We start from the raw sequence: 19,786 nt of genomic DNA on the forward strand, positions 1-19,786 counted from the left end.
GGGGCCAAGGGCGGGCTCACTCGCTTCGAGAGAAAAACCTGAGCCGTTGACCGACTGCGACCGAAAGGCACGTAATGCGATCACATTTATGTTATAATATACATAATAATATAGCACATAAGTACATATAACACATAACACGGTAAATATCCCGTAATTAATAACTGTAATAATAAAAAATACAATATTAATTTAAAAATATTATTAATAATTTCGTGAAGTTCTACGAAAGCTATCCACAATTATATACTAATAATACATATATACCGACGAGATATATACAAAATTCGTATAATCGAGATATTTCAATAATTCCGCGAAATTCTATGATATGACAGTTCATGGCGGCCATGTTTGACGTTTACGGATGCGTTCGGAAATAATATCGATGCAAACTTATTAAGAGTAGCAACATTAATGTATAAAATATAGATTTGATAATCACTAATATTATTAATAGTTAATATTACATTATAAATGTGAAATTAACTCTGTCTGTCACGACAAACCGCTGAACCGAATTTGATGAAATTTGTTATAGGAGATAGTTTACGTGTTTCGAAAGGACATAGGTATACTATTTTAATTCACCCCTTTAGGGAGTAAAGTGTAACTAGCTGTATGTTATACTATTGTTGTTACCAGAATTATATACCGTATACATATAACTATATATGTAAATTATATATTATGCAATGAGCAATCGCACACACGTTCCGTTAAATCGATTGATAACATCAAATCGAGTTTCGTATCACAAACAGTAAGATCGATTATATAGATGGGGCCATGGGGGCCTTTATGTCGGACGACATAACGTCGCGAGAAACATCGCACCATGGAAATATGCCACTACTCTGGGCCTATATCTTTTGTGAAGGTTTCCTACCGTGATGCTACAATATGGCGTAAACATATGAATAACGACATCTATTGACGCAAAGTAGAAGCAAAATAAATGTTTACAAAATATAAAAGTAAAGTAAAGTTCCCACTGCTGGGCATGCTGGCACATTATCCACCACGCTGTTCGAATTTGGGTTGGTGGAATGCACACGTGGCAAAATATCGATGAAATTAGACACACGCAGGCACGATGTCTTCCTTCACCGCCGAGCACGAGATGAATTATAAACACAAATTAAGCACATATATATAGCGATGCTTGCCTGGGTTTGAACACGTAATCATCGGTTAAGACGCACGCGTTCTAACCACGGGGCCATCTCAGCTCCTTGCAAAATATACACACACTTATAGCTGTCTAAAACTGTCGTATATACATACATACATAAAGTTCATAAAGGGCTTACCTATATTTGTATATTAATATTATAAATCTGAAAGTAACTCTGTCCGTCCGTCCGAAATTTGATGAAATTTGGTACGAAACAAATTTGAACTCCAAGAAGGGATATAAGTTACTCTTCATCCCTAAAACTAGACAACTAACGCGCTAATACGCGAACGAAACCTCGGGCGAATACTAGTCTATATATATAATAAAATTGGAGTGTCTGTTTGTCATATTAAAACAGCCCTTTTTACTGAATGCTTATGTATGTATACCAAAATAACTTTTTCTTACAATTTTTATCTGTCTGTCTGTTTATTCCGGCTAATCTCTGGAACGGCTGGACCGATTTTGATTGGACTTTCACTGGCAGATAACTGATATAATAAGAATTAACTTAGGCTAAAATCATATTATTTTTCTTTGTTAAATTCAAACGAGTGCAAGTTCGAAAGCACAGCTAGTATCATATATAAATATGTATAATAAATCTTTCTCAAATGTATATACCTTCATATACTATAGAAACATTGCGTACAAACCTAAACTTAATAGTCTTAAAATCTCATTTATCTATACTGAATTACAAAAACGACTATAAAAAAAGCCATACGTTTTTTCCACCTGGGTTTAAGGGTGGCTGTGTGGTTCAAATCGAAACGGGATCAAACGGGAAGTACACCCTTACAAACAATAAAACGTTACCAAACTTCTTAGGTTACAGACAATTAAAAAAAAAACCGTTTCGAGAAACGACTTTATTTTAAAGTCTACTTAAATCATTATCCAAGACTTAGTGAATACGTTCTAAACCCTCTCCTTAATGGAAGAGGAGGTCTTATCCCAGCAGTGGGAAATGTACAGACTTTACTTTACTTAGTGGAGGAAGAGGAGGCCTGCGTCTGTATACTTGTAACTTGTTGTTTGTTGTAAATATACTAGTTGTTGCGCGCGGCTTCGCTTGCCTTTTATGGGGCTTATGTAATTTGTTATGCAAACAAACCCGTCTGGGTAGTTGCAACCCACTGATCAGTTACTCTACCGCCAAACAGTACTCAGTATTGTTGTGTTACCAGTGTAACTACACTACAGGCACAAGGGACATAGCATCTTAGTTCCCAAGGTTGGTGGCGCATTGACGATGTAAGGAATAGCTAATATTTCTTACAGCATCGTTGTCTATGGGTGATGATGACCACTTACCATCAGGTGGCACATGTGCTCGTCCGCCAACCTACACCATAAAAAAAAAACATGTATTTATCATGGACAATATAGTAAAGAAACACTATTAATTTTAGATGTTACCAATGTGACGTCGTAAATAAACAAATTCTGTTGTATATCTAGTATCAGTATTGCACCCGTGCGAAGCCGGGGCGGGTAGGTAGTAAGATCTAAAACACATGGGAGCAGAGAGCGGTACCGGAGGGGGGGCGTGACGTCATGACACAGCGTCTTGCACTTCGCCGTAACGGGATGCGAGTCTATCCCACCCCCGAGGCGCGGGAATAGTTTCATAACTATAATAAACTAATTATGATTACTTAGGTATATACTAGCGGACATTTTTTCACTTATTTGCACAAAAACCTAAATAAACCAATATACCTAAACCTTTCTCATGATTCCCACTGTGTATTAGTGAAAACCGCATAAAAATCAGTTCAGAAGTTTTGGAGTTTATCGCTAACAAAATGACAGACGCGGCCGAAGGCCTTTGTTTTATAACAACATCAAAACAAACTTAGGTCAAGTTGGCCTTTACAAGCACTTCTGAAACGACCGGTTCGGAAAGTAGATTCTACCGAGAAGAACCGGCAAGAAACTCAGTAGTTACTGTTTTTCAATATGTATGTATGTAGTAATAACAGATAAACATATAGACATCGTTAAAGCATCACACTCATTAACATTGCAATCGCTTAAGACGATAGGCAATCGAACTAATTCAAAAATTCAAATTCAAATTTCGAACGATAAATCGGTTCCATCTTTAAAAGTGTAATCCGTGAACGTTGGCAGCCCTGTTCTTTGTCGCTGTCAAATAATTGCCGAATTCGGGTGACGCGGAGTCGAATCGTACTTGAACTATTCCAAAATTATAAATGTAATATATTTTTTGTTCTTTTTTTAAATTTATTATGTATTCTATATTAATTATTTACATAATATATTAATATTAAGTCGTTATAATCCAAAGATAATACTGAATAGCTGTTACCCACGAATTTGCTCGCGTAAAATACAAAAACACTTCTTATTGGGGCCATGATATGATACTTTGTAAGTTAAAATATATGTTTTAGCGTCTAGATCTAACATGATTTAGTACTTACTATACTTTCATACAACCCTTTTCAACCCTTTACAACGCTACTTTCCTTTCTCAGACTCTAGACTATTTGTGTACCAAATTTCATTTGAATCTGTGTAGTAATTTGGGCGTAGAAATGAGATAGACAGACAGACAGAGTTACATTTATAATATCAGTAGTATGTGTACTTAATGTAACAAAGTATACGAACAGAGACACTACAACAGTAGAATATAGACAATGTTATATTTTTTAATTATAACCTTTTTTCTATAAGACCATAAATGGATGAAAAATTGTAAATTTCACCGGCGTTCATATCTACAAGCGCAATTGTGTCATTGACCTCGTAAAGTTATCGGTGAATATTTCATTTCTTATTTTACGATACAACAGTAATTTCGATACTAGTACTCTCATCCAGATTTCGTTGGAGATAACGATGAAATTAAAATAATAATAATACTTTTGTTGATAAAACGAATTATTAATTAAGCTTATTGACAAGCGATAAAAATGTCATAATTGTTTTCTTTTAGTATTTAATTTCATATATTATCAATCAATGTAACTTAAAAAGGATTAAAAAAAAATTAACGATGCTAAGTCCTAGGTGATTATTTGTAGTGTATTAATTGTATTTCTATGTCAATAAATAAATGAATAATCACTTGGTGGTAGGGTTTTGTGCAAGCCCGTCTGGCTAGGTACCACCCATTCATCAGTTATTTTACCGCCAAACAACAGTACTCAGTATTGTTGTGTTCCGGTTTGAAGGGTGAGTGAGCTAGTGTAACTACAGGCACAAGGGACATAACATCTTAGTTCCCAAGGTTGGTGGCACATTGACGATGTAAGGAAGAGTTAATATTTCTTACAGCGTCTATGGGTGATGGCGATCACTTTCGATCAGGTGGCCCATATGCTCGTCCGCCAACATATACCATAAAAAAATCTATTATAGTGTCCGAGCGTTTATACCTGTCATCTTTACGCCCACATAACTGATACAGTGACACTTGAAATGTGTCATGATTGAGTTTAATAAGTAATATAATTACAGTTCATTTAAAAGCAATAATTTAACGTTTAAATAGAATAAATATATACATGATTTTCCGCATTTCACAAAGTAAAAGTACATTAATTATGAAAATTAATTAAAATAACAACCATATGTTAAGATACAAACGAATAAATACAGTAAATCAGTGCGTGTTCAATACAAATATAAATAAGAGTTAATACATTAGTTTGAGGAGCGCTGCTCGACGCGGCTTATCGCTGCGGACATTAAAAAAGGTATTCACATCGTTCGACTTACAAAATATCATTATTATTACTTTGTTGGACGGTCGCGGACAAAAGTTGAATATTTTAAAACTAATTGCGGAGACAATGCTGTCTTAAAGGACTTGAATATGATTAGTGCTTAGTTTTATTCGTTCTATTGGTTATAATTTATAAACTGTGACAATCCTTACTTCTTTTCTTCAAATATTTTAAATTAATGTATGTATGTATATATGGTTTTTATTCTTAAACGCTTTACACTGACTGCTTATAGATCGGAATATCAAAAAGGATATAATTTATATAGATACTAGTAGTCGCCCGCTGCTTCGCCCGCGTTTTGATTTTAAGTCTGCTTCATTACATATTTCATCACATTGGTCTTGATAGAGTAACAGACAGACAGAAAGAGTTACTTTAATATTTATAACTTTAATATAGATTATGTGAATAACACCTGACAAGCAATCACTAGAACGGGAGAGAAGTTGCGGATAAAAACGAGTATTGACTATATTGCAAATATGTGTCGAAAATCGTAAAGCTTTAGGAATGTTATTGAGAATTAATGGATGACGATGTATAGGCTATGGGGGTCATATTTTGTACACACCGAGTAATTACTTTCATATATGAATCTAAACGCTACGCATGCTATAGTAAAGATAGTATGCTATTTTGTCATTATATAAATAGCTAAGCATATAGAAGACAATAAGGCTGTATCCTCATACTCACGTCAGAATGCCATACACTTTCATCTTGGTGCGTATTTGTCGCCGTACTACACAACATAATATACACTATTATTTAAATATATATATATATATTTAGAGATTACTTAATAATTTATTAACGCGGTCAAGATGTATACAGTAACTAGTTTTAGTTCATATTTGTATATATTTAAGTATTTAATGTTATTTATTTAAAAATAACATAATCGATAGAAACTAAACTATTCAACATTTCATTACGCCTGTACCGCTCGTTTCGTTATCAGTTATTTACACAGAGCGAACCCACGATAAGATATACATATACGACAACTCGTCAATAAGGACGATTTGGTTTCGCTTCTATTATATATCGAAGTTTATATATTTTTACAACATAATTATTTACAAATGATAATAATCCTCAAACACAGTACCAAAAAAAAACAACATTTATGTATATGTATACAATAACAGCCTGTAAATTTCCCACTGCTGGCCTCCTGTCCCTTTGAGGAGAAAGTTTGGGACATATACCATCACGCTGTTCCAATGCACGTTGGTAGAATACACATGTCGCAGCATTCTACGAAATTTGACACGCAGGTTTCCTCACGATGAATTATAAACACAAATATACGAACATATATACATAGTAACCATTAAAAAACCTTCCATTAGTACAAATGCATCAATTAAGTAATTTAAAAATATGATAATTACTATAAAACACCCATTAACGCAACGTTTACTTGCAAGCTAACCGTCTCGTTATCATTCCTTACCATTAAAACTTATAAATATTATCAGTTTTATTTATTACCGATGAATTTAATTAAATACATCACAATTGATGTGTTATCTTGTGAGAGTAACTAGTTATTTATTTTTTTGCACGTTCTCGGTATAATCTACATTCCGAATCGTTGGTAACTACGTTTAATTAATACTGTAAATTAATAACAAAAAATGCTCGATAAGCCCATTTGGATGGATTTTATTTTTACGTTACAAACATCAACGTTTTATAGAACGCGTCTGTTATTATTATCGACGTAATATTGACGAATACGGAACGTGTTCTAATGCTGTTTACATTATAAGAATATTTGTCAAGGTATAATACGTAATCATATTCAAAAACTATTAATCTAACTAATAAATAATAAATCACTTTTGATAGTTGTATCAAATTGACAAACATTATTGAACATGGCAACAAAACGCTAACTAAAAACATCTCATTATTTAATAGAGGATATATTATTTCATTATTATGATTATTAAATAAATTTTATTTTTTATGTTTATGTAAATAAAAATAAATATAAAAATAATAATTAAAATAAGTCATTACACGACTCCATGCATTCTTGTTCGTAAGGTTTGAGCGCATCGCAGCAAATGTATTGTATACCCGGTTGAACAATCTTGATCTTTTATTATTTTTATTTTTGATACTTCCTTAAAAGAAAGTTGTTTCGACAACGTTCTAAGCAACATTTATTGAATTTCAGTTACGACGTTTTGTTTGCTTATCGCGATATCCGTTTTATTAGAATTAAAATCGTATTGCACTAAGTAACTAGAAGTATAAGCATAGTACACATATATCTTAAACGAAAACATATATCGTTACAATATAGTGTTACTATTTAACTAAGAGCATTTTTAAACATTTATATAGTTTTTATATGTATCAACAGATGTCGTGGCTCACTAATACTTGTTTCAAATCATGCCAATATTTTATTAATAATACAAAATTAATAAACTCTTTATTTTGGAAAAGAGTCTTGTTTAATTAAAAATAATAAATCCATTCCTAAAGGTACATATTACCTGATCGAATCTGGTATGTACCTACGCATCATAATACTTCTACAAAGATATTAAAGTTTTAATTGCATTTTAAAAATGGTCACGTTATAATTTTTGTGAAGAAAATAATGTAAACTATTTTCATGTTAACACATATATCACATTAAACAATGTTATTCACATAACGCGATAAGTTATCTAAGCCTCAGGTACAATCGCGCTCGTAAGAATGTAGATGCTGAATACTGCGATTTCGGTCGCAGAGATTATCTTCATCTTACACTAAGTTGTATCATTACTCTTTAAGATGAGAAATAAAGTTAATACGTAACTTAACAATTATCACTAATATTAAAAATGGAATAGTAAGTTTGTTTGTGACGCATCGTCATAAGTCGTAACCCAACACAAGCAAGCAAAGCCACGGACGGAATCTATATGTTACTATAATAACAATATTGTAATATAATACAGTTAAAACATATACTTAATTATAATACACCAAAAATACGTGTATTGTATTGATTTAGATCTACATACAGTTACGAACGTTTAAATATACTTCTGTACATTCCCGTCGCGGTTGTAAAATAGATAACTACAAATAATACAATTTTATCGGAGTGTCATCTGTAACATCTCAATCGATCACAAAGGTCAATAATAGATGCGTGTCCTATCGTGATGTAACATATCGAAGCGCGAACTAGCTCCCGAGCGCGACTTCGTTCGTATATATATGTTGATTTTTTAAATTTAATGGTCGACATTTTTTGGTAAATGCGTGCGATACGTTGCTCAGGTGTTCGGAGTCACTCGCATTTATATATTTTACTATGTACATATATGGTAAATTATATAACTAACAGTTAGCCTCTAAAATTAAAGACGACAAACGCGTTTTATGTGTTACAAGGTCAAAACTAAACTAACAGTTGGAAAACGTACCAAAATTTATATTACCTTTTATAATACGTGAAAAAATTCATACAATAAATTATGTTAAAGATATGATAGGTCAGCATATTCATAGTAGTGACTTGACAATTATAATTGATTTCATAAGTACATTATACATATAATAAGAAATAAAATCTGTATGTTTGTATTATGATATTTCAACGTTTAGTAGGTTAAGAAGTTAGTTTTATTTGTAAATAAAATATACGCACGCCATATTGTATATTGATAGCGTTATGCAAGAAACGTTTACGCAATTTCCAAATATTAGTTATACAGAATCAATAGAACCATGAAGAGGACAGAGTAACGAGTTAAAGAGACTTGCTTCATCTTCTATGACACTCGCGGTATGTTAATAGGTTGTAGTCATTAATCTGCTGTCGATTATATATTTGGCAAGCCACCAGTTTTATACGGAGCACTTGTCGAGATGTGTATACACAGCCAAGGGCGAACCGGTTCTATGACAGATTACTCTTAATTATCGAACTAAATTACATGTATTTATCAATTTTGATTAAATTTCGTCAAATGATTAAATGTACAGACGACCGGACACGGATGACCTAGTAACAGTGGTATAGATAACGAGTACTCAACGTCAGTACTTAACTGTCAAGTGTAATGCTTCTTTATTTAATAAATTAACTTGAGTTTTAGTTGACAATTCGTCACACTTGACTGACTGGGGAGACGAATAGATTTACTATTTTATTATTTTCAAAGTGATATAAATATTATAAAAATAATTATTCATTAACTGAAATATACCGATTCTGGAAGAAACTTTACATCTGAATAGAACCGAAGAAAGAAACAAATAATATGATGCAAGTTTTGTGTTTATTATATTTGTGAATGTTTTTATATACATAAGAATTAATAACATTAAATGCTTAAATATATACAAATATGAAAAAAAAAAACTAAAACTAGTTTATTTTATTTATTTAGGTATTTTACAATCCAAATTTATCATAATACTTATATCATTCGACATTCAAAAGATCCTAAATATATATCCAATAAATTAATCCTCAATTTTACACAAAATAATCGTTTTTTTCTAAAACCAATTAATTATATATAACACTTTAAATTAAAACAAAAATAATAACATCGTATACGTAACGTACCTCAGAGCTAAAACCGTTGCCAAATTTTGCTATTCTGGCGAATAACAGAGAATACATTAATTAGATTATTTCTTCGGCCATGATATTCACAAACTGAAATAAAATCAAAATGGCCGCTATCTCACACAATTCTAAGGTTCTATCGTGACATAAAAAACTTATAAATTTATAATTGAAATTTAAATGCCATTAAAATAAATTAAAAAACCAAAAATGGTAAAGTACCAAGACGAGTTATTCACCGTACAGTCCCATAACGTACTACACAATTACTTGAAAAGCCGTACATTTAATATTCAACTTTGTGTCCTAAGTAATAAGATACGATTTCAGTTCAACGTGTAGCAATTGTGTTGTGGCGTGGTGCAAGTGAAGAATAAATATTTGTGTTTTATTGTATTAATTAAAATTAAGGCGTTTTAATGACATATTAATGATATAAATTCCATTGATAGAATATCCTTCATTTATTATCCGGTCAGTTACAACACAACCCAGATAGGTATGTGAAAGAATTTTGATTTTTTTTATGGATCATATTGAAATCTAATATGTCAGCATAATATAACTAATAATAACTAATAATGACATACAAGAGGTTATATCTAAATTATACTTTTAAATAATGTTTTAATCAAAATCAAAATATACTTTATTCTAGTGGGCTTTTACAAGCACTTTTGAATCGTCAAGCGCGCGCATATATGAAAACTACTCGAAATAGGCAAATTCACGCCTAATCTTATTTAACTACAAACTAAAATAACGAATGTTTAAACATTTTAATATAACTGTTGAAAAAAGAAGAAACTCTATAAAATATTTTTTTTTCAAACACGCTGGCATAGTTCTGAGTACTTCTCAGTTACACTTGCATACATAAATAACAATTACATTTTAAACAAACCTATATTTGTGTAAAATAAACAAATACACTTTAAACAAATAAATTTGTGTAAAATAAATATCAGTAGTGAGTTCAAATCATTATTAAAAAAAAAACAATAAAATATATTCAATAATAAAATCGCTCGTCGCTCATGACACGCGCCACACACTCAGTAATTTCATCCATGAAATAGTTGGCGTTACCAAATAGGGCTTAGAGCGGGACGGCGCGACGGGTGCGAGCGGGACGGCGCTATTCGTAGAAACTCAGGGATTTTTGAGGTTTTAGAACGTTTTTTTTTTTTTGTAACATTCGCGCCCGTGTCTTTGTTTGCATATCATTTTTTTTATCTTTACTTTAAAAAATTGTTTTTCTACTGTTGTCTATGCATACTTACTTATTATTATTATAAATGCGAAAGCATTCAACTGTATGTCTGTTACGTATTCACGGCTAAACCTATGAAATGAATTTAAATCAATCAATCAACGGCTTTTACAAGAACTTTTGAAATCGTCATTTAACAACTATTTTTTTATATTAAGCGAAGATACCAATGGTTCGGAAATTAGATTCTATCGAGAAGAACCGGCAAGAAACTCAGTAGTTACTATTTTTCAACATTTAAAAATACAGTCATTGTATTGTATTTGGTATTAAGCAAGTTTGAATCCTTGGAAAGGACGTAGGCTACTTTGAACTACCTAGAAACAACCCCCCCCCCCACTAACTCACAGGCGAACACACGCATATATTATAACTTGTATGTTTTACCGTTACAACATACCTACCTAATTAGTTAATTTTTAATTAACAAATAATATAATAATTATTATAGTTTTGTAATAAATGTAAGTAGCTAACGCACTTGTGTTGTGGAAAATCAGAAGTAACGATACCACAAACACTTAGACCCAAGACAACATAGAAAACTAATGATAATCTACTAATCGAATCGGGAATCGAACCCGAACCTCGGAGGTCGTCGCCTAATACAGGCACAAGGGATAAGACAGTTACCAAGGTCGTAAGGGTATCCGTTGTTAGGGGTGGATAATATTTCTTACAGCGCCAATGTTTATTGAGACAACCCCCTCAGTTACCCCATTTGATAGCAAACTTAACTCGTTTCCATAACATATATAACTGACACTAACTTATTATATATGTAGGTATGTAATCTATGGACAGCTGAAATGGCCCAGTGGTTAGAATGCGTGCATCTTAACCGATGATTGCGGCTTCACAGGCAAGCACCACTATATATATCTGCTTATTTTGTCTTTATAATTCATCTCGTGCTCAGTGGTGATGGAAAACATCGTGAGGAAACTTGCATGTGTCTAATTTCATCGAAATTCTGCCACACGTGTATTCCATGTAACCGCATTGGAACAGCGTGGTGAAATATGTTCCAAAACCCTCTCCATAATGGGAGAGAAGGCTTTAGCCCAGTAGTGGGAAATGTACAGGCTGTATGTAATCAACACTAATATTATAGATGTGAAAGTAACTCTGTCTGTCACTATTTCACAAGCAAACCGCTGAGCCGATTTCGATGAAATTTGTTATGAATCTAACTTGAACTCCAAGGCAGGACATAGGCTACTTTTTTACCTGACACGTGACAACCAACTCCCTGAAACGCTAGCGAAACCGCGGGCGACCACTAGTCAAATATATTTAAGAGACAATCCTGGTGGTAGGGCTTTGTGCAAGCCCGTCTGGGTAGGTACCACCCACTCATCAGTTATTCTACCGCTAAACAACAGTACTTAGTATTGTTGTGTTCCGGTTTGAAGGGTGAGTGAGCTAATGTAACTACAGGCACAAGGGACGTAACATCTTAGTTCCCAAGGTGGGTGGCGCATTGACGATGTAAGGAATAGTTAATATTTCTTACATCGTCATTGTCTATGGGTGATGGTGACCACGTACCATCAGGTGGCCCATATGCTCGTCCGCCAACCGATACCATGAAAAAAGCAATAGCACAAATGTTTAATAACCTAGCGATGTATAAACTCACTAGTTACTCTTTATCAAAATTAAAAAATAAAAAGTCAACGTCTCTATTTAAACATTATAATTTACATAGACTACGTTATAATTATACGAATTACGTAATTATTTAAATATACTTTTCATATCAAGTACTGAACACGCAAGTATTAAATATATATACATATAATAAAATTGGAGAGTCTGTTTGTAATATTAAAATAGCCCTTTTATACTCAATGCATATGCATATACGGTACATATACTGGACTGGCTCGACCGATTTTGACGGGACTTTCACTGACAGATAACTGATATAATAAGGAGCAACATAGCCTACAATAATATTTTTTGTTTTCAAATTCATTCGGTATGTATACAATCTAACTAAACTAAATATATAACCTACTAGCTACCCTATTTATACTAAAGAATATGTTTAATTACGACATCACATTAGAAACTTTTAAAACTATCCATATTCTTTACTATATTGTCCATGTGTTGTATACAAAAACCTTCCTCTTGAATCACTCTATCTGTTAAAAAAAACCGCATCAAAATCCGTCGCGTCATTTCAAAGATCTAAGCACACAGGGACAGACAGCGGTAAGCGACTTTGTTTTATACTATGTAATGACAATTATTACATCAGAAATCGTGGTATTTTTGAAATATGCAGGCGTTCCTTAACAACACAAATATGGGATCCACTGAGATATCGTGATTTAACTTACTTCTTATACATACTATATAAACTTCTATATAAAACCCTTACATAGCTACATATAGGAAAATATACATAGCACTCAAAAATTAACAAAACGAGTTTTCTGTTAAGTATAATAACTGTGTATGGCGTCACAGTTATGTATCCGACACCGTTCATGAATTGGAACGATTCCCTTGGTGGTAGGGCTTTGTGCAAGCCCGTCGGGGTAGGTACAACCTACTCATCAGATATTCTACCGCCAAACAACAGTACATAGTGTGAGTGAGCCAGTGTAACCACAGGCACAAGGGACATAGCATCTCTGTTCCCAAGGTGGATGGTGCATTGGATGTAAGGAATGGTTAATATTTCTTACAGCGCCATTGTCTATGGGCGGTGGTGAACATTTACCATCAGGGTGTCCATATGCTCGTCAGCTAACCCATAGCATATAAAAATACTGGAGTATTAACTATGAGATGAAGTATCATGAGAGATGAACATCCATCAGGATGACAATCCCAAAGCACCACAACATCGATCAGGTAACAAACGACTCACCTCCCCATGAAGGCCCCTGCCATCCGGCGTGTTCTCCGGCAAGAAGTACAGCCTCAGCGAGACCAGGGTCTGATCTGAGACTCTGTCCGTCCACAGCAGTTGCAGTTCGCCTGAACAAACAAGTATATTAGATTAACTACTCATAATTCACCTTGGTAAAAAAAACATAGATTTTTCCGTCGATGTCTTGCGAAGGCCGTAACATCTATTTGACATATCGTAGGAAAGCGAGAAATATATTAATATAATACCAATTGAAAACAGAATTACAGTGTGCCTACTTAATACGGGGCCTCATTGACCACGCTCTGAAGAAATAGACCTTAGACCCCGTACGAGTCTCTTGGACCACATAACGCACTAAAGAAAAAAAATTCGATCACATTACAGCATCACATCACATCGAATTCAGTTTCTTAAAGGGGTCTTATAAGCCCGGTACCGGTGTTATGATAGTTTTCACACAGTGCACAGGTCTCCCGTCACCCAGAGTGATCAGCACGAAGATAAAATGCTTTGATTATTATGTTTTGATGTTTGGTCTTTTGGGTATACCAATGATAGATTAAAGACCTTACCTATGGACACCAGCTCTGAATCCTGCCATATCCTCACGAAGAAGAAGTCCCCGATGGCCACTATCCTCTCCTTGGGCCCGGTCAGTCTGATCGCCTTGTAGAACGTGTATTGACCGTGGTGCCCACAGGGCGCACCGACCAGCTGAAACAAGATTATAACAATATAGTAAATATTAGACAACATCACATACATCACTCTGAGCCCAATTTGAGTAGCTAAAGCACTTGTGTTATGGAAAGTCAGATGTAACGACGTCACATACATCCAGACCTGAGACAACATAGAAAACTATTAAACTTTTTCTACATCGACCAGGAACCGTACCGATTGGCGAACCGAGTGGCGTACCCATGAAAACCGAAGTACCCTAGTCGACCACGGAGGTCGTCAAAAGTGAAGACTAGAGAAAACATCGAACATGAAAACAGAGATACCTATAAAGGTTCATATCTAAACCTTCAAGGGGCGCATTGGGCACAAAAAATATAAAAACACTTAGACTTAATTAGAATATGAGCCATAACACAAATTTCTGTTGAATCGTCCAAGATTGTAAAAACTAGTTTTTTGTTTAAATTTATTACACTTTTATAGTAATTGTATATCTTCCAAGAAAGGAACTTTGATGCTGGCTAATTCAAACGATAGCTGAAGTACTGTTATCCTGTGTGTCCATTAATAAATTAATTAAACTGTTAATCGTACTCCATCCGAACCCAATCATGCCGTACTTACGACAAAATGAATTTGTATTTATATATCACAAACCATCAGGTCCGGTCACCACCGCCCATAAACAATGGCGCTGGACAGAAACATTAATCATTCATTCATCGCCAACGCGCCACCAACTTTAGGAACTGAGATGTTACGACCCTTGTGCCTGTAGTTACACTGACTCACTCACCCTTCAAACCGGAAAACAACAATACCGAGTACTATTGTTTGGCGGTAGAATATCTGATGAGTGGATTGTGCCTATCCAGAAGGGCTGGCACGAAGCCCTACCACCAAGTAAATACATGGGCTACTTTTAATGCCTAACGCTTAAAACTCGAGCAAAGCCACGGGCGGCAAGCTTGAGGCTTTATTTAAATATTCTTGATATCCGACTCTAAAGATCTATTTTCGTACCGACTCCCACGTTTCTTCTCAACAGACACGACTCACACGAGGATGCTTCTGTTTCCATGAAACCATACTGGAAAATATTTTAGAAACAGCTAGTGAACTTAAAATAAAAAAAAAATCTGTGAAACTACTAGACCGATTTTGATGAAACTCACACTGTACCCCAAAAGTTGAAATGTACCTAACTTAAATTAAAAATGACCATCTCAATACGACTTTTAGTTTACTAGGAATTTTCGGACAATTATGCTATTTTTCATTAACACAGTGTCCTGTGATGGAACCCGATCCTAAATGCAGCGTTTTTTTTTTATTGTATTCTTTTAATAATACGTTTAGTGGTTTAACCGTCAAAAAGCACGAGACGAAAAGACAGACAAGGTTAATTTCGTATTTATAATATAAACATAGATAGTAGATTATGAAATGAAATTTAAAAATTCTGAATCACGCTATCAATATTTTCTAATTTTTCGCTAATATATACCAACTCTTACAGTCCACTGTGCGACGGCAGAGTCTTCTGTGACTCGCCCCCCGCCCGGTGACGCTGTAGAGGCCACTCTGGCCAACAGTAAACAGTCAATTCGAAAAAAAAGCACGGTGTGTTGAACTTCATAGAAAGCACCTTAAGGACATATTCTCCATCTGACAATGATTTACCAATAATTCGCCACTGAAACCAGTTGTGGTAGGGAAGACGATCATATTTTTAGCCAGGTGTGGCACCAGGTGTGGCAATATAGGATATTGCGTCACTTTAAGCCTTAAGTTGGATTACCAAGATCTGGATGATTTGAAAATGCACCCAAGTAGTCCGAAATTTAAGTGGTCCGAAAATTAAGTGGCGACCTCCGTGGTCGAGTGGTGTGTACACCGGTTTTTCATGGGTACACCACTCTGAGGTCCCGGGTTCGATTCCCGGCCGAGTCAATGGTAGATTATCATTAGTTTTCTATGTTGTCTTGGGTCTGGGTGCTTGTGGTACCATCGTTACTTCTTCTGATTTTCCATAACACAAGTGCTTTAGCTACTCACATTGGGATCAGAGTAATGTATGTGATGTTGTCTCATATTTGTCTCATATTATGTTGACTGCTTAGATCTTAGGACCATGCAGACTCAGGATCCTAACAGACAATCTTCCCTTAACGCCCATGAAAATAGCGACTTCAAACATTACAGAGTATTTTAGTCCACAACTCTCGAATTTAAATGGTTTATAGTCTTTAAAGTCGGGTGGGGGTAGGTCGAGGGGGTAGGTAGGTTAAATATACTAAAATTTGCTCGTAATATTGAAAATTGAATAAATTGAATTACGATTTAGCGTCCGTTCACAATTTTATAAACTACAGCAGCCATTTGCAATTATGTTAGAGATGTGAAACGTTTTTTTCTTAATTTTAGAGTAGAATCTAAGTGATAATGTCATCGCCCAGAAAGTATAGTATTACAAACATATTCAACAAATAACATATAATATACAGATTGCATATGAGAATAATTAAAATTAAGTCCTTAACTATCTACACATATAACTAAATTGGAACGTCTGTTTGCATTATAAAAATAACGAATTTTCATTAAATACATTTGTATACACGGTACATGTACAATATTTATCCGTCTGTGTGTCTGTTTGTTGTCCGGCCACTTGCGTATACACTAAACTGCATTGCATCAGCGTTTTGGAATATTTTCAAAGCTTCTCCTCAAAAGGAGAAGAGGCCAGCCGTGGGAAATTAACAATAAATAAATTAATTTATTTATTGTTGATGATTCAATTCAATTCTTAGTTTTATGGCTTTTAGTTGTGCCGGCAGGGCACAGATTATTTCGCCAATGTCATGTAGGATGGAGAAGACACGAATGAGATTGATATCGGTACGGTTGAGACACTAAACTCAATTGAATTTTAAAGCCAAGAATAGTAGTATTAATTTCCTTGTTAATCCTTAACCTAGAATAACACAAACATTAAGAGTTAATAATAGGTAATAAAATATGAAAAATTGGACTATTCACAACTTAATTTTATTAAATTTGATGATGAAGATGATCACTGCCAGAGCCTATCCTAATATGCCCAGAGCCTCCAATAGACGGCCTTGGCCAGGTCATAATACTAATAGCCAACAACCTATTCTTCGTTAAGTAAAACATTTTTCCAAAAAAACATCACTATACAGAACTCGGTCGCACACTGGGTTAGAATTGGCAGAGCGCCCGATATACTGGTCATACTTCTCGATAAATAGAGGACCACGACGCTGCTGTTCCACTGACATACCCCTTCGGTTCAGTGGCGAGCACGTAGCGGAGGATACTGAGTTCTTAAATAAATATTGGACAACATCAAATACATGACTCTGATCCCAATGTTAGTATCTAAAGCACTTGCGCTATAGAAAATCAGAAGTACCACGATATAGATCGATGGTACCACAGACACTCTGGGTGTTGTGGTACCTGAATCCTGAATACATATAAAACGCGATAAGAACTATATAAATACAAGAAATATTAACAATGACGGTGTTTCGAGAGAAAAGAGATCTATCCAAGTCGAAAGGGTTCGAGAAACTTGGAAAAACTGCGCTTACACTTAATAACATAATTAAGCAAGTCTTATAACTGTTCTGAGATCGTAATCTCACGACCTTATATAGTAACAGCAGTAACAGCCTGCAAATTTCCCACAGCTGGGCTAAAGCCTCCTCTCCAATTGTGGAGAGGGTTTTGGAACATACTTCACCACACATGTGGCAGAATTTCGATGAAATTAGACACATGCAAGTTTCCTCACGATGTTTTCCATCATCGCCGATCACAAGATGAATTATAAATATAAATTAAGCAAATATAGTGGTGCTTGCCTGGGTTTGAACACGAAATCATCGGTTAAAATGCACGCGTTCTAACCACTGGGCCATCTCAGCTCAAACCTTATAAATGTTTCAAAATCTAAATAAACTTTATTCGACAATTTACAAGCACTTTTGAATCGTCATTTTAAAATTAAGTGAAGCTACCACCGGTTCGGAAAGTAGATTCAGTACTCTTTTTCAACATACAGTCATGTTAGTTAATTATATTGGAAGAATATAAACAACGCCTAACCTCTTTAATAATTCTTATTGTCCATCTCTTAACTTTTTCTATGCGCTTGTCAATTCGTTATGTCACTTGCACTTTTTTCAATAAACCGTTTTAATTGTTGTACTCTAAATCGTATTATTTCTACAAATTACAATTATATTTGTATGTAATATATCCAGCCTGGAAATCTACAAGTATTAACTCCACGCTTTTTTTTATCTCTTCATAATACTGTACTGAATAAATCTTCTTTAACAATGTATTTTTGACATTTTAGCTTATTTTCATTTAAAGCACCTACATCCCTATCTTTTATCATTAATTTGACATTTGCGAGAAAGAGACGGCATGTCCCAAGTTGATATCGTATTTACAATAATATTAACAAAGTTTTAGTTAAATTTACTGAACGCACTAACAATTCTGAAACCGGATGTAGCCATTTTGTCTGGTACGGTTAGCAAAAAAAGATTTTTTTTAATGAGACACAGAGATTTAGAAAAATAATTACTACATTTATGGTCATTAATTTTTTAAATTATAATATGATTTTTATTGTTAATTAATAAAATATGATATTAAAAAAGAAAAATTAAAATTGTTATCGTAAATCTTGATCGCGTGGACATTGAGAATGCTAGCAACATTTCTCTATCGCTTTTCAGATTCTCATCAATTAAAGTCCATCCTACATATTACAAAACAAGATACCACCACTCATTCAAGACATAGTAGAACAACATATCTTCACCAACCAACAACAACAACAACTGCCTGTAAATTTGCATTGTTGAATTACGGCCTCACTAAGCAATCAAATTCAATATAAGATTTGGAGGAGGTTCTACATTTCCAACCTCTTTTCCATTCTGTACTATCAAATAATTCGATAAGTACATTTAAAATATATCATCTGAACATGCTAACTTTTAACACGTGTACGATGCTATACTGATTTACATTTTTTTTATGGAATAGGTTGGCGGACGAGCATATGGGCCACCTGATGGTAAGTGGTCACCATCACCCATAGACAATGACACTGTAAGAAATATTAACCATTCCTTTCATCGCCAATGCGCCATTAACCTTGGGAACTAAGATGTTAAGTCCCTTGTGCCTGTAGTTACACTGGCTTCACCTTTCAAACCAGAACACAATACTGCGTACCGTTGTTTAGCGGTAGAATATCTGATGAGTGGGTGGTACCTACCCAGGCGGGCTTGCACAAAGCCCTACCACCAAGAAAACTAACTATTGTTATTAACATTTA

The 19,786-nt window shown here is 34.3% G+C and overlaps 1 protein-coding gene across 3 annotated transcripts in view; it reads right to left on the reverse strand.

Annotated features, from left to right (window-relative positions):
• The window catches only part of LOC124541574 (AT-rich interactive domain-containing protein 5B-like), a 76,906-nt gene that overhangs the window by 38,338 nt on the left and 18,782 nt on the right, over positions 1-19,786 (reverse strand). For all 3 annotated transcript variants that reach the window (XM_047119491.1, XM_047119489.1, XM_047119488.1), the window contains exons 2-3: positions 14,283-14,424; positions 13,705-13,814 (exon numbers count right to left, since the gene is read on the reverse strand). In XM_047119491.1, coding sequence (XP_046975447.1) covers positions 13,705-13,814; positions 14,283-14,424 — 252 coding nt within the window. The remainder of the gene's footprint in view (positions 1-13,704; positions 13,815-14,282; positions 14,425-19,786) is intronic.

Source organism: Vanessa cardui, chromosome 28 (assembly GCF_905220365.1).
Source record: "Vanessa cardui chromosome 28, ilVanCard2.1, whole genome shotgun sequence".
Classification (NCBI taxonomy): Eukaryota; Metazoa; Arthropoda; class Insecta; order Lepidoptera; family Nymphalidae; genus Vanessa; species Vanessa cardui.